The following is a 16,337-nucleotide window of genomic DNA, read 5'->3' as shown; positions in this document are numbered from 1 at the left end:
CCAGGAGGGAGTCAGCTTCATCTGCATAATAAAGTCACCACTTAATTGGACACTTAAAAAAATAAACTCCCTTGTATGGGGGGGTGGCGCTGGCAATTGTTGGCAGCCAGGTTTCAAGGCAAAATCCTTGCAAATGAAACTCTTGCTCAGCACATCTCAGGAACATGTTTACTGAGGTCCTGGCTCTGCAATCCCAGCGCTGGGAATGCCCATGCCCATGCCACGGTGGACAGCGGCTAGGCCACGTGGCTCCTCAGCAGCCTTACAGATCCTCCTCTACCTGCTGTGTGCGAACAAATTGTCCCACACTTTCAAACCCGGGCACCTCATTGCCTTTTAAGGTTTGAAGGGTTTTTTTGTTGCTGTGATTTGTGCAGGTCGGCGGCACGTCCAGCGAAGAGCCCAACACGGCCCTTGAACTCCGGACCCTCAGACCGAGCCTGGAGCTGAGGTGGAGACTGGGACGCTTCACCCCGGAGCCCCAAGGTTTTAAAACATGTAGTGACTGATCCAAGGGGCTGCAAAGCCCCAGAGAGGCGTCTTCTGTGTTTCCTGCTGCTGTTCTGCTCGCTTGCTTGTTTAGGGAGTTTGTGCGAGGAGGCGTCAGCCCTAGAGCGGCTTTCTGACACCGGGTGGTGCACGGGCTCCTCGTCAGCTCTGAGTGGGAGCGGAAGCGGGAGCACTGGACGCTGGTGGCAGCGCCGCCGGGTCCCGAGAGGTGTCTGGGGAAGGGGCCACGCACGTGCATCGTGGATCTTGAGCAAAGTGGGAACAGAGGGGGCGACTGTCTCGGGGTGGCTGCAGCCCAGACCCGCCAGGGAAGAACCTGGGGAGCTGGACCTGAGTGTTAGGAGCATTCAGGTCTCCGCCGCACGGTTCATGATTACGCCTGATTACGGCAGATTTCCAAGAAATCGAGTCGTCTGGGCTCGTCCCAAGAGCTCCGCTAATGCAGTGAAATGCCAACATTGGAAAGACCAACAAAGTCGGATACAGATAAATGGCGATCGGTCCTAATTACGGGGAGTGTGAAATAGGTCGGAGCGTCTTAAAATCCCCGGGAAATCTTTCCCTATAAGACCGCATTTCGGCGCCCACGTTGGGAACGGTCCTGCCATAGTGAGGAGTGATCAGCTCACCGTCCCCTACTACATAACGACACGGGAACGCACCTGCCGCTGACGTAAGGATGGGAGGCAGAGAAGCCCTTTGCCCTTGGGTTTTAGCGTCACGACATGAGACAAGTTAAAGAGTCCTGCATGGTGACGAAGCATCTTGGAAGTGGCATCACAAGTTCTTAGGGAATTGACGGGAGCTTCGAAGGAGACATCACGGGCGACTGTGGGGCTCGGGACGACCTTAGGGAGCAGCATCAGCTCCGGGCTTAGAGGAGGAGGAGGAAGGACAGTCGCTGTCCCCAGGCATCCTAAGCATGAACGTGCACAGATGCAGCTGCTTGCAGCCGCCGGAGCCGCAGCCAGAGCCGCAGAGCAGGAGGCCCGCTGGGGCACGGGGCCGCATGTGCGTTGGCTCCAGGCCCGCCCAGGAGCACCTCGCTGACCGCGGCTCGTGCGATCAAGCCGATGGTGGGCTCGCCCTGTTGTTCAGCTCACAGGACCCCCCTTGTCTCTCAGGACACAGTCCCATCCCTAGGACGCCGTCCGCGTGAGGCAGCAGGGACCCTGGGCGAGGACTGCGTGCGGATCATCAGCAAACACGTGGCAGGGCTTGCGGGGCGGCTTCGCCTGTGTGCGCGAAGCATTAAATAAAGCAAACGGACGCTCACCCTCACGCGTGTGCCCACCGTCCTCTAGTTTTGCTCACTGTGGATGTGGTCCTCAAGGCGAGCCGGCCTCGGCTGGAGGGCAGGGCCCGGACGCTCAGATGGTGGCTTATCCTGGCCCTGTCTCCTGGGGAGGCCCCTTCGCTTGGAGGTTTGGAAGGGCTTGATGAGAAGCGAGCACAAAGGGCTTTTTGGGAGAACGTGGTGATACGTTATCCACGATGTCCCCGCATCCTTCTTCCAGGAGGTTGGCAAGGGCCTGCCTGGCTCGGGCGCTGACCTGTAACCACACACGTGCACACGCGCACACACCCGCCCCTACGCTCACGAACACGGTCCCACCCCTGCCCCCGGTGACCAGCGACAGAAGGGAGCGACGTACCTGAAAAGGTGATGTTGAAGCCCTCGTAGGAGATGGAAAAGTCCGATATGAACCGAAGCTGGGCCGTGAAGTTCCCGAACAAGCCCGCCTTGATGGTGTGTGGCAGGACCGACCCGGTGAGCCTGGCCACGGGCTCCGTGAAGCTGCCGTCCTCCGTGATCAGCAGGTAGTCGTGGGAGCTCTCGAGGTGGAAGGTGTGAAAGGTCATCTGAACTCCTGGGGGGTACGAGGGTGGGCAGCCGTCAGGCAATGGCGGGAGGTGGGTGGATGGGTGGGGGGGGAGGGTGTCTCCTGGGCTTAGAGACCCCGGACTCTTGAATCAAAATGTGATCATTATCTGCAAACTTCACTTTGAAGTTTCAAAGGAAGATGCAGAGAATGAATAGAAAGAGCGTATCTAGAACCAAAAGGGTATAAGTAGTGGAAAGAAATATAAGTAGTCAGAGGGGTCAAAGTGCACGAGCACGCAGGTGCAGGCGGAGGCTAGACACGGGGGTGCGGGAACCGCGTGGGGAACCGCGTCAGACACGGACGCGCGAGGACGCGTCCCGGGAAGGTCGCTGGGAAGGCATTCGCCTGAGAGGAATAAAGGGCTGCGTGAGGTTTGCATTCCTATTTGACACGTGTCCTGGACAAAACCTTACGCTGGAGCTCTGGCATACAAACGTGTACAGCCGAGGGAAGAATTCTTGGAAATCCTGGTTTTACGTTCCCCTTACGCATCTGCCCTCACATAAACCACATCGACTCCTAATGGATTCCCAGAGCAAAAGCAGTAAAATGCCTACGGACAGCTCCTTTTACATAAAAATAATAATTTTTATTATTAAAAAAATAATAATTTTTTAATGATGACAATTTCTTGGTCACTCACAATTTGTTTCTTGCTTATTCTCAATTTCCTTCAAGGAAATTCTTTTTTTTTTTTTTTTTTTTTTAAGAGGAGAGAGAGAGTCTTCAACAGACTCTGTACCCAGCACGGAGCCTGATATGGGGCTCGATCCCACCACCCTGAGATCCTGACCTGACCCAGAATCAAGAGTGAGATGCTTAACTGACTGAGCCACCCAGGCACCCCAAGGAAATTATTTTTTTTAATTTTTTTTAAAGATTTTATTTATTTATTCATGAGAACACACAGAGAGAGGCAGAGACACAGGCAGAGGGAGAAGCAGGCTCCGTGCAGGGAGCCCAACGCGGGACTCGATCCTGGGACCCTTGGGCTAAAGGCAGACGCTCAAACACTAAGCCACCCGGGCGCCTCTTTTTTTCTCCCCCAAGGAAATTCTTAACATGCAATCAAAATACATGTCAGCATGACGTAATACAGGCTATAAAGTCACATATGTCAATTTAATACCAAGTTGTATTCAAATTTAAAGTGTAAAGACAATGTCTCCCTGGTATCTGTGCGATTAGTATTTCATACGATCTCCTTAAAAATGGTCCTACAGGGGAGACCGGGGTACAATCCTAGACTCAGGATTTATAACTACATTTCGTACACAAATCACAAATTTTCCTGGCCTTCAGTATATTTATCTGTAAAATAAAGATAATGAAATCTCCATCAGTCATCAGTGGATTTTATGAAGATCAATGATTTATTATGTACGATAATACTGAGTAGATTTGGAACACAGCACAAGGACAGAATGTTACCCTGGGGGCGCCCGGGTGGCTCAGTGGGTTGATCGTCTGCCTTGGGCTCAGGTCATGATCCCGGGTCCTGGGGGTGAGTCCTGCATTGGGGTCCCTGCTCAGCCGGGGAGCCTGCTTCTCCCTCTCCCTCTGCCTGCCCCTCCCCCTGCTTATGGTCAGTCACACTCTCTCGCTCTCAAATAAATAAATAGAATATTTAAATAACATTATCAGGGCAGCCCGGGTGGCTCAGCGGTTTAGCACCTGCCATCAGCCCAGGGCGTGGCGTGACCCTGGGGTCCCGGGATCGAGTCCCGCGTCGGGCTCCCTGCATGGAGCCTTGGAGCCTGCTTCTCCCTCTGCCTGTGTCTCTGCCTCCCTCTCTCTCTGTGTCTTCCATGAATAAATAAATAAAACCTTTAAAAATAAATAAACAAATTAATAAAGTTATCCTAGATTTATCATCATAGAAAAAAAAAAGTCTAGATAATTTCTTACTCCCTTTGATTTAACTGATATTTGTGTTTTATTTCCTGTGCCTCTTTTCTTTACCGTCACACCTACTTTCCAAGCATACGTTCACCTGCACGAATACAAGTTACCTGATAGAAACTAAAACGGAATCTACCTTTACAGTAGCATCAATCACTTTGGGTCATTTTTCTTCTAAGGTAATAATAAGACATCAAAATCCAGATAAATGTGAAGAAATTAGTTATCTATTTCTTCACGCGTGGATACTTATTTGCTCTGTTCTCGTGTCTGCACCTCGTTAGTTTTCCTGCACGTGCAAAGTCCATGTCGTATCTTACCTTTTCCATGAGACACCTCGATGGTCCACGTACAGTTTAGAGAGTTGGGGTAAAAATCCGGAAACCCAGGAGAAAGGACTGTCCCGCTCTTCCTGTGGATGTAACCTCCACAAAGGGCTTAAAATAATAAGGAAAAAAAATTAAAAAAACAAAATAATAAGGAAAAAGATTACTGTAGTATCAAATTTCCATAATCATTACAACTATAAAATACTTTTAAAGGGGCATTAACTTTGCAAAAGGACGGAAAGAGTTCCAAAAACCACGTCTATGAGACTAAAACGAAGCTGAAACTTTATTTTACTTGCGATTTCAATGTCCTCGGAAGGAGTTGTAAACAGTAGAAGACCTAGAGGAATAACCCCGAGTCAGGTAGGAGCACCAGGTAAGCTGGGGCAGGGGGTTGTGTGGCAACGTAATGGGACCGTGGGGTTCCCAGGCATTTCCGTAAGGCCGCCCCTGCACGAGGTTGTGTGAGCGCTCGGCTCTCCCCAGGGTGGGTGGGCCTTGCCCAATCAGTTGAAGGCTTGACAGGAACAAAAAAGGCTGAACCGTCCCCAAAGGAGCTGGAGCTCTCCTTACCTGACGACCCTTGAGCTGAAACACGGGCTCTTTCCGGGCCCGGGCCCGCCAGCCCTCAGACTCGATCTTACGCGGTCGGCTCCCCTCTCCCAGCTTGTGCGGCGCAGGTCCTGGGGCTTAGAGTCTCCAGCACGAGGCCGGACAACTCCCTATAACAAACCTGCGCCCCGTCCCCCCGCACACACACCCACACACTTCCTGCTGGAGCTGTCGGTTGCGGCGTCAGAAGCGGGGCAGGTTTGCATGTTTTGCAGCTGCTGATCCAGGCAGCGCTTCAGTGGGTTTCAACCCTCATCAACGCAGCCTGGCCCGCTCGGTGTGTCTTGGAGACTCAGCTGTGAAGTAGGAGGAAAAGTCACACACGATGTCGAGTGGGAAGTGGAGATGTCGGGGGCGCAGGTCACGCGGGCGGCGGCATTGTCAAGCACGGCCTGTGTGCACACGCGCATCCCCGCTTCCTTTCTTGGCCGAGGTAAGTGCATCCCTCGGCGGCTCACACCTGGAATAACCTTTCTTATTAATACGCAGGTCCTGAACCGTGTCTCCCGAAAGCCGGTTCCGTGAGGAATATTTGCAGAAGACTCAGCTAATTCGGTTGAAAGATGCGATACTTCCCCTGTGCTCACTCATTTGGGGTTTTAGGGAATGGATGATCTCTTTGTGCCGACCGAACCAGAAGAGTCATACAAAAAAAAATCAGCAAAACAGAGTGAATTCTAGGATATTTTAATGACGTAAGATTTTTTCACATCTTAAAATTACCCGGACTCTACGTCTCATTATGAGAGCAGTGTTATTGCTGTAACATCGGGAATTCACTCATCCAACGGACGCTGCCCTCGGCGCTGGACATGACGCGCGGACAGACCAAGCTCCTTGTCCTCGCGGAGTCACCGGTCCGGCTGAAGAGGCCATGTGCCCCCAGTCGTGAGAAGAGCAGACTGCACGTGATGCTGGAGGGCGATGCACGCCGCCGAGGCCAAGAAACAGGGAAAGAATAGGATGCTTCCGAGCTGCATGGGGTTGGGGCGCGCCTGGGATGGGCGCTTGCGGTCGGGAGGGGCGCCGGGCCCACAGGGACCTGCGCAGAGCAGGGCCGCCCGCCAGCAGCGACCTCAGCCAGGTCCCCGAGGAGCAGCGGCGCCTGCACAGCGTGCCGCTTTTTCTCCCATTTTTTGGGAAAAGAGTTCAATGCGCGGAGCACGGCCCGGGGCCCTGGCCCGAGCTGTAAGAGGGCAGACAGTAAGGGAGGAGTCCTGACTTCGCTTTTCCTGCCCCCGGGGTCACCAACCACGTCACACAGACGCGAGCGAGCCCCTCCGAGGAGCTGCGGACACCCCTGCATGTGACATGAGCGACGATCGTCGGTATCCTACCCGTGGGGTCCCTTCTGGGTGGCTATCAAAACCACGGCAAAGTCTCAGGTCTGCTGTCTTTAGGGTCACGGCTCCTCGAATTACACTGTTTATGTCACCTTCTCCGCGCCGAGGGCCAGAGACACCACCGGGAGGTGTCCGGGCGGAGGACGGGCAGGTGCGGGGCTGCAGTCCGGGGGCCCCTGCTTGGGCCGCCCACCCATCCGGGCCCCGTCCTAGTCCTCCTCCTGCAGCACCTGCTGCAGCCCTGCCAGGCCTCCGGTTCCTGGGGCCCCAACGCTGAGCTGCCCGACCACAGCCCCTGCCCCCAGGGTTTTGAGCTGGGGAGAGACACGTGATCTGTCAGGCTCCGGAGCACGACCCGTCCTGGGGAGGGGAGTCGTGGCCCATTCTCAGAACTTGCAGGTGGTGCAGGTGAGAGGGGTCCGGGCGGCTGCTGGGGTGCTTGATGGCCACTCGCACACCCCCCAGGATGTGGGCCCCCAGGACATGAGCCCCCAGGACACATACAGGGACGGGGGCGTTTCACAGCTGGAGCCTGCAGGCCCCGCAGGCAATGTCCCCCTGGCACCCGTCCTCGGTCTCTCCTGCCGGACCCCGGCCACGGGCCTGCGATGCTCCGGGTGCAGGCGGCAGCTCTGCAGCCCCAAAGCCCGGCTCCCACGTCGGCCGCTCGTGTGGCCCCGCGTGCAGGAGAAGCAGGTATTCTTCCGGGGGTGACAGCGCTGGGGGCGTTGGGGCCAGGAGGCCGCGCTCTCCTGGAGGCCTTCTGAGGTTCCCAGGGCACCAGCTCCCAGGACAACGCTGACGCTGACAGACCTCAAAGGCACAGGTGAGTCACGCTGCCCGCCCCCGCCCCTGCCGGACGCGGCCTGCTGGGTGGTCCTGTCTTCATCGAGGCCCTCCCGGCCCGCACGTGCCTCTGTCCGGGAGCTGCGGGTCTCCCCCGCCTGACTTACACTCCGGCCCTGTCCTCCTGCCTCTCCCACGAGCAGGTTAACGGTGGGAGCCCGCAGCATCCTGCCCGAAGTGTTTGTCTTTTCTTTTTCTCCATTTTCCTGGTTTGCTTTAAGCTGCTACTAAAGTCCTGCTTAATGCAAAAACCTAAAAGGGTCACATCCTATTTCCGTTTATCCATGGACGCTCCACGTCCTGCAGAGTCACTGATTTTATCCCTTCCCTCATTCATGCATCCGTATTTACTGATACTTTTGTTCCCCTAAATAAATTTTACATGGAAAAAAATCCCTACCAATAGAAGGGAGGATGGCTGAGCTGCTCCGTGAGCGGAGCCTGCATTCCAAGCCCTGCCCTGGTCCTCGGCTTTTCCTCACGGGAAGCTCCGGGCCCCGTGGGACGTGGTGCCCCCGGGTTGAATCCCGCCGAAGGAATCGGGTCCGTGCTGCAGGACTAGCACGAAGGCCTGTGAACGAGCCGGGACCTTGCGTCCATCCGCAGCGACTGACTTCCTGCCCCCAGTCCCTGGCCTTCCTCTCACCCTCCTGGACTCGTCCTTCCTCTCGACCCCGTCCTTCAAGACGCATCTCGAAATCTGCCTCAGAGACTTCCAAGTTTCCAAACTGTGACTACGATCTTTGCCACCTCTCCATTCTCAAGCATTCTTCCTGTGCCTAATAAGACACTATTTCACCGGCTGATTTGAAAAATAAGTAAAAATCAGTCTTTCAGGTCTCTAGGCTGCTAGAGGATAAACTCCTCCACTGTGTGGCTGCACGTATAGTCGTCTTCCAAAGTGTGCTTGTGAAAAGGGTCAACAACGAGATATTTATTGAATGAAATATTTACAAGGATTTTTTCCTTGTACTCGTCTTTCACAAAATATAAAGGCAACAGTTTACTTGAATGTTCACATGATTTCTTTAAAACTTGTGAGTTTGCTAAGGCATGAATACTAAAAATAAAGAGATGCTACGGAGCTGGGAGAGATACTGATAATTTTATTTTGGTCATGGTGATATAAAATATTATAATTAATTTGTATTTCTTCTTCCATTCCCATAGCTGTGAATTTTTTTTATTTTTTTATTTTTATTTATTTATTTATTTTAGCTATGCATTTTTAAAGGTTTAAATATTCTATTGATGTTCGTTTGTCACAATAAAAACCCAGGGGGGTTAAGAGATTGCATAAGAAAAAAACTAATTAATTAATTAATTAAATAAAAGAGAGATTGCTTAAGATTTGAAAATGCAGCAAAAACAACTCTTATATCAAACTCTAACATCTCCCCATGTTTGCACATTTATTAATAGCCTTTTATCATAAATCCATTATTATCTGAAACAGCGAAGCCAAAGCAAAGCAAACAGCTTATGCTACAAATTCCCCTACAAGTGTTAAATTTCAAACGTGTGTGAATTTAAGTTGGGACAAGATAAAAGAGTCAAAATGCATGAATCTAATGTGCTTTATTTTCTATGGAAAATGTCAGACACATGCTGTTGTTCCTATGTCAGTTCCTTGCAGAGAACCGGAGGCCCTTCTCCATCTAACCCCACATCCTTTCTCCTAGATCATTTCCTCCTGAGCATGGTGTTCATTTTCCACTCACCCTACTTCACCGACCCCGCAGGAATGTGCGGAACGTGCCATCATGTCTGTGGGCTCCTTCCCGCTCCCTAGGCGCCTCTTCGCAGGTTGGCCACTTTGGGTTATTCTACTCATCGCGGGACTCCCAGCTCAAGGGCTCTATTTGACGTGAGTCCTTCAACTCCTGTCCCCATGACCTTAAAATGCAACTGAGGAGACTGTATTGAATGATGAGGTGGATGTTGAGGCATAGGCCACGACTGGAAAGTTGGGGTCCCCCCAAAACTCATGCTGCATCCCTGATGCCCCCCACGATGGTGCCAGGAGGTGGGTCTCTGTGCCGCGAGCAGCTCCTCAGGGCTGATTCCTGCTCTTGTAAATGGGGCTCGCGCAGCGCCCTTGGCCCTTCCACCGTGAGACGACACGCCGTCTGCAGCCTAGAACGGGTCTCACGACAAGTCCATCATGAAGTCCCTCCAACCTCAACGGCCATCACCCGGAACAGGGAGAAGTACGCCTCTGTCGCTCAGAGGCCGCCTAGCCCTGGCACCGGGTCACGGCAGCCCCACGGGCTGCGGCAGACTGCAGAGGGCTGGGGGAGCCGACCATGACTGACCGCGACTGACCCATGTATCCGGAGAAACGGGTGTTTAAAAGGTCAATAATGCTAGTGGCCTGGCGTGATTCCAGGTGCAGTGTCTCCGGGTCCTGGGGCAGGGGCGCAGGGCAATGCAGCGCAAAGGGACACTCAGAGGCCAAGTCCTGCCTGGCTTTGCCTCGGGACGAGGAGGCCAAGACGTGGACAGAGGAGGCGGCCCCGGCTGTCGGCCTGGGCCAGATACGGGACCATCCCACGAAGGAAGTGGCGGGAGTCATCCAAGCACCACTGAATCAGGGGTACAGGCCAGGACCCCACTGTCTCCGGAGAAGGCTCCGGCTTACAGTGGGAACCCCAGGTCTCAGCCGGGTCAGGGCAGGTCTCGCTCGCTTATGTCAGTTTTCTTTACCAGATCCAGTCTGGTTAACTGGAAGGCTGTCGTGTACTTTCCTATAATGAAGCAGGCGCTTGATCACCGAGGTTAGATCACCATCAGGGCCCTCAGCCTTTCAGTCTTCCCAGCTCTGCCGGAAAAGTCAGCAGAACTTGAGAGGCCCTGCGTTAGCAGCCGCTCGCCCAAGCCACCCCACACGAGGATGGAAACCAGGGAGCACCTTCTCTAGGCTCCACTTCCAAACTCCATTCTCAGCTTTAGCCCCCAAATAAAAACACGATATTAAACTTGCACAGCGGCGCCCAGTAAAGTCATGTGTTTGCTTGTCAGGTAACTCTCCCAATAAAATCACTTCTATGATTAACGTGTTGCAAATTTTGGATTAAGTGATTTCATCAATATTTTTTATTGATGTTCAGTTATGCATGAATAACAGCTAAGGACTTGGAGGGATGGACCCTTGTCACACTCAGTGTCCCCATTACAATTATTGCCAATAAAGAACTCTACAAATAAAGTAAGTATTTTTGCATACTATTTAGGATATTCTCAGATTTTACAAAATCTTAATGAGTCCAGAAGCTAGTATCCTTCTGACACTGTTTATTTAACCAGGTAAGTTTTATATATTTTTCTCATTATCAGAGTTCCAATTATGAAAATAAAACATGACGATAAAAATTCACCTAAGGCCAGAAAAATGTAGAGATAAAAATGGAAAGTCTCCGTTTCCCCTCCCTACGGCCTGCCAGTCTCTGCACGGGAGAGTGTTGGGGTCTCCGTGGTAGAAAGACGGTTCTCAGTCATGTTTTACAAAATACTGGGAACGTGCCTATCGCTACATACACGCAAATGCTCACACATGACCCCGCATAGTCCTGTGACTTGCTATCTCTTTCCTCCAAAAAGAGTACATCCTCTCAAGGTGCAGCCACAGCGCAGAACAGACAGGCAGCTCTGTGATCCCATAGACCTTCCTACTTTTTGGTAAACCCAGCAGGGGAGAGGAATTACTCTGTTTTATGTGCCTTTCCCGGGTCCGCGTCTGAGCAGACACACCCCAAAGTGCCGACGGACCTCCCGTCTCCCTCTGGACTAGCCCGCATGTGTTCTCCCCACGGATCCGGTGTCTCGTGTGTGTCGCTGTTCCCCTCTATCCATCTGTACGATAATATGATTTAGAGTCATTTATCGTGTCATTTAGGCTGAGCAATTATCTTCTGCAGGCGGAGCCTTTACCTCTGGCTTCTTAAATCATAGAACTTTTAATCTGCATCTAGTGAAATCTGTCACTGTTTTCCATTGATTGTGTCCAGATATCCAAGTGGACCAACATCATTTATGAATCAAGTCATCCCTCCTCACGGATCTGGAATAACTTTGACAAATTAGGCTCCTGCATAGGCGCTGGTTTGTTACTGGAATCCCTACGCGACATCACCAATCTGAGTGTTTTTGCACCGACTTCATGTTATTTTAATTAAAGGTAATTTTGGGGATGCTTTGATCCCATATAGATTTGTTTCTTATCATTCTTAAAAATATTTATTTCTATTCAGAGGCCCTCGTCTTCCAGATCAATTTTTAACATGTTTATGACTTTATATTCAAAATATAAATTATTTAAGACTTTATTGAAATTAAAAATCTATTTGTAGAAAATTTGTATATTTAAATTTCATTCCCACCATCTAGAAATGTACTAAGTATTCCCATTTATTAGGATATTATTTTATATTCTATCATGAACTTTGAAATTCTTTTAAGGTAAGCCTCAAAAAAAAACAAAGATAAGCCTGCATTATCTCCTATTAGATGTACTCCTGAAAGTTTTTGTGTATATAGATATTATACTTCTAATATGCCGTATCCTTTGTGGAAATCCACTGATTTAGGTTTATCCTGAATGTTGGTTCTACTAGCACTGCCCAAACCCGAGTGTCCTCTCTTTATAATATTTATAATTTATATCATTTTCTTAAATTATTGCATGAGTCAGCATCTTCCACATAACATGATGAGCTGAACACTGGGTGTTATACTCTATGTTGGCAAATTGAATTCATTATTTATTTATTTATTTATTTATTTATTGCAAGTAGAATTTAAATAAAATATTTTTTAAAAGGACCTTCTGCATAATGTAAAGTAATATTTTTGATACTGAGAAAGTTGTTCTGTTCTTGACTTTCATGGGACTTTTTATAACAGTTTGCTATTAAATGTGATATTTTCTATAGATAAATTAACATTAGGGTTCTCTGTAAGCCATAAATAACAACCACATTATAACATTGTTGAAAAAATATTATTGGGAAAATGTTATTTTTTTTTTTCATGGAAACAATTTTATAATATGGTTATATTCATGGCCAAGGGACAAATCCCTTACTTAGTTTGCAAATGGACACAAGCAACATATATGTGTCTCTGGTCATAGTGACTATACGCTGCATAGCGTCAGGTTGAGAGGTACAGTCACGTGATCATCAAGAATGGTGTTTGCTTTGAGACCTCCAAGAGCCGATCTGAGCGGGGCAGGGGGAGTGGCTGATAGAACCAAGAAGCCACTCGGGGATCTCCTGAGAAAGTATTTCCCAGTCCTTCAGGGAGAGCGGTCCACCAGGGGTGGGAGCTCAGACCTCCAGGTAGTTGCTGGATGCTGGAACCTGGTTCAGAGGAAAGCCAGGTCTGATGACGTAGAACACACATACTCCGTACCCTGCTTCACGTGCTATTTTCAACGAATGCCAAGTGGAAGAGCGTGTGCATAACTAAGCTCTAGAAGTTTCCATGTCTGGGGACAAAGTTGAAGGCTGGCCCATAGTTTATTTACGTTGCATTCTAAACAGATGCTCCACCTCATAGAAAAATGTGCTAGGTAAACTTCAAGCATTAGATGGAAATATTTTTAAGGTGTACAACTTTTCATATCCTACTGCCCCGTAAAATACAACATACACCACCCAGAGAGTTTGTCTACTTCCACATCTCTACATTTCCTTATGATTCCCTGCTTCGTGGACCTCCACCTACCATCACAGCTGGGCAATGCATGGTTCCACTGGTGGTTCCTCTCACAGATAAGGGGCTCATCATCACTGAGTGTGTAGCCTGGGTCACAGCTGAAAGTCACCGTAGACCTGATGCCAAAATTGCTGCCATGTCGATGGCCATTCACAGGGATTCCTGGGTCAAGGCAGGAATCTGACTCTAGAGTCACACCTGCATGCGCAGAAAAAAGTACATTACATATGGAACTCTTCTGGTTTATAGAATAATTATTTGTCCCATATACATATAAAATATTCTGAGACATTATCCTACCTGGGAATTTATTCAAGTGAATCCAACAATCCTTTAATGTAAAACAAAACAAAACCCAAAAACAAAACCAATACGCTTTCACGTATCTGTTTTTCTGTAGAGAGATGGACATTGTTAACTATTTACCAGATGACATGTAATCAGTACAAACTTGAATAATGCCTTGATATGTGAATTTTACTTCTCTTAAGAGTCTGAAAACCAATGAACTGTATTAAATGAAGCCTGTATTTTCCTGCTTTTTATCTCTAGCCCTCCACTCTCCCTTCTCATTACATTTTATGTTCCAGATGGATTTTGGCGCTAACACTTCAACTTTCATAGACATGCACACATGCGCCCAAGTCCGTACACATATAATACAAGTAAAAACTGCACTGGATTTGATTTTCTAAAATTGCATTCTATACATCCATGCATTTTTTTTTCAAATTTGCTCTTAAGTCAGCCACTTTCATGATGGCTACAATTAGCCTATGCTAAAAGATGCTAAAAAGTATAGTGCTATAAAAAGTCAAGTAATTATGATCATGTCATTATAAGAGTTTCTTTTCTCTGTCTCTGAGATTTCTCTTTATTTTTAGAATATACATTTGGAGAGATAAGGAAATTCAGAATAGGGGAAGAAGATGTCATGGTGACGTTTATGTATTCAAAGAAATACATGGATGGAACTGGAGGGTATTATGCTGAGTGAAATAAGTCAGTCAGAGAAGGACAAACATTATATGGTCTCATTCATTTGGGGAATATAAAAAATAATGAAAGGGAATAAAGGGGAAAAGAGAAAAAAATGAGTGGGAAATATCAGGGAGGGAAACAGAACATGAGAGACTCCTAACTCTGGGAAACGAACGAGGGGTGGTGGAGATGGAGGTGGGCAGGCGGTGGGGGTGACAGGGTGACGGGCACTGAGGGGGGCACTTGATGGAATGAACACTGGGTGTTATGCTATATGTTGGCAAATTTAACTCCAATAAAAAATAAAGAAAAACAAAGAAATATAAAAAAGACTTTGCCATAGCTATACACAACTCTCTCAATAAGGCTCAGAACAACCAATTATGACTTGGGCTATTAGTCAAAAATCTGAAATCATTATCATTATTCAGACTGCTTAGTCCCCAAAGATCTTATTTAGATCTCTGGGATAACATTTTTGATCATTGCATAGATTTTACCAAAGTTTGAGTGATGTACCTTACCTCATACCTTCTCCCATTAAGTCAAATGCAGGATATACAACTAAGGGGTGACTTTTTAAAATAAACACTAAGTGACAATATTTCTTCATTATTATAACAAAAGTGGTTCCATAGGCACCAGATTATAAGCAGGACAGCTAAGCCACTACTGAAAAAAAAAAAAAAAAAAAAAAGGTAGTGAAGAATGTGCTTTCCCAGAGAAGTCCAGCTCCTAAGAGGTCACATGTAAACCTACTGGGTTTCTTGAGTGCTCAGAGTGTCTTTATTGTTCACGGTGTGACCCTGGGCTAATGGGACTTCAGGCTACCCTACAAGGAAGGGTTGGCTGGAGACTAAGCTCAACCACGTGGTCAACGATTCCATTAGTGATGCCTCTATCGTGAAACACCAATAAAGTCTCTGGACATAAATGCTCCATGAGCATCCCGGGTTAGCAGGACTGTGCATGCTGTCACACGTTGTGGCTAGGAGGAGGTGACACCATTCACGACTCCTTTACAACCAGAATCTGCAGGCAGGAAGCTCTTCTCCAGATTCTGCCTTTGTGTCTCTTCCCCCCGCTGGTCTAATTAGGGTCTTGTCCCATAATGAATGCGACCGTGAACTTTCAGTAAGTGCTAAGTCCTTCTATCCAATTATTGGAACTGAGGTCATTTGGGGAAACACCCTGAACCGGCAGTTGGTTTCATGGTTTACAAAATAAGCAGATGTTGCCCTTTGCAAATCTGTGTGCTTATCTTCAAAGTCTGGCTATACTGGGTAAAAAATGGAAGACTCTATCACAGTGAAAGTTTCCAAAGGAAAAAAATAAATAAAACAATGAAGAGAAAAAGCAATGTGAAAAAAAATATATATATATATATCACCATTTTTTCCTAAGAAATTTTTCTTAAACACTTTAGCTAATTTCCTAAAAAAAAAAAAAAAGACATGTGCCTATTGCCTAGAGACCAGGATGTAACTGTCATGACTTCTTGCCAAGCGTGGGGGCAAATACAGGCACGCTTTCCATTCCTGCACAAGGTCGGATCTGCCACAAGGAACTGGGCATCATTAGTCCCCAAACCCATCACCCATCTGCAGCTCTCTGTTTCTTCCTCCACACACATTCGTATCCTAAGGCAATGTTTGTGACCTCTCCCATGACACTTTAGAGATCATGTATAGTGCATGCCCTGCACAGGATGGGTACATGCTGCTGGCAGATAGATTTTGTAGTGACAAGATTAACACAAGAATGCCCTCCAAGGAAGCTTTGCCTAAGAAACGGACTGGTTCCCAGGTGCCTGACAAACCAGTTAAGTATTTTGTTCTACTTTGTCAAATGGTTTCCAATGGTCACTAAACAGCAATCTACTTACTGCAGCAGACAAAAAGGATAAGAATTATCATTTTAGGTGATGTGAGAATAATATATTAATGAATAACATTCATAACAAAATTTGTAAATTGTAAATTTTTCCCCACAAAAAATTTGTAGGGAAGGAAAAAAAATCAGAGGAAACCAAAGCACAGAAAACACAAATGTGTAAAAATAAATAAATAAATAATAAATAAATAAATAGATAAATAAATAAATAAATAAAAATAAAAATAAACGAATAAATAAATAAATAAAAAGAAAGAAAGAAAGAAAGAAAGAAAAAGAAAACACAAATGTGGAATTTCTTACATGTAAAAGTGAAC

General features: G+C 47.9%; 1 protein-coding gene across 2 annotated transcripts in view; it reads right to left on the bottom strand.

The window, feature by feature from the left end:
- The window catches only part of CSMD1 (CUB and Sushi multiple domains 1), a 1,871,666-nt gene that overhangs the window by 331,868 nt on the left and 1,523,461 nt on the right, over nt 1–16,337 (bottom strand). For both annotated transcript variants that reach the window (XM_072763911.1, XM_072763912.1), the window contains exons 18-20: nt 13,156–13,344; nt 4,619–4,735; nt 2,166–2,381 (exon numbers count right to left, since the gene is read on the bottom strand). In XM_072763911.1, the coding sequence (XP_072620012.1) occupies nt 2,166–2,381; nt 4,619–4,735; nt 13,156–13,344 (522 nt within the window). The remainder of the gene's footprint in view (nt 1–2,165; nt 2,382–4,618; nt 4,736–13,155; nt 13,345–16,337) is intronic.

The sequence above is a fragment of the Vulpes vulpes genome, chromosome 7, assembly GCF_048418805.1.
Source record: "Vulpes vulpes isolate BD-2025 chromosome 7, VulVul3, whole genome shotgun sequence".
Classification (NCBI taxonomy): Eukaryota; Metazoa; Chordata; class Mammalia; order Carnivora; family Canidae; genus Vulpes; species Vulpes vulpes.
The sequence above is the reverse complement of the archived record's forward strand: the minus strand, read 5'-3'. Positions and strand labels throughout refer to the sequence as shown.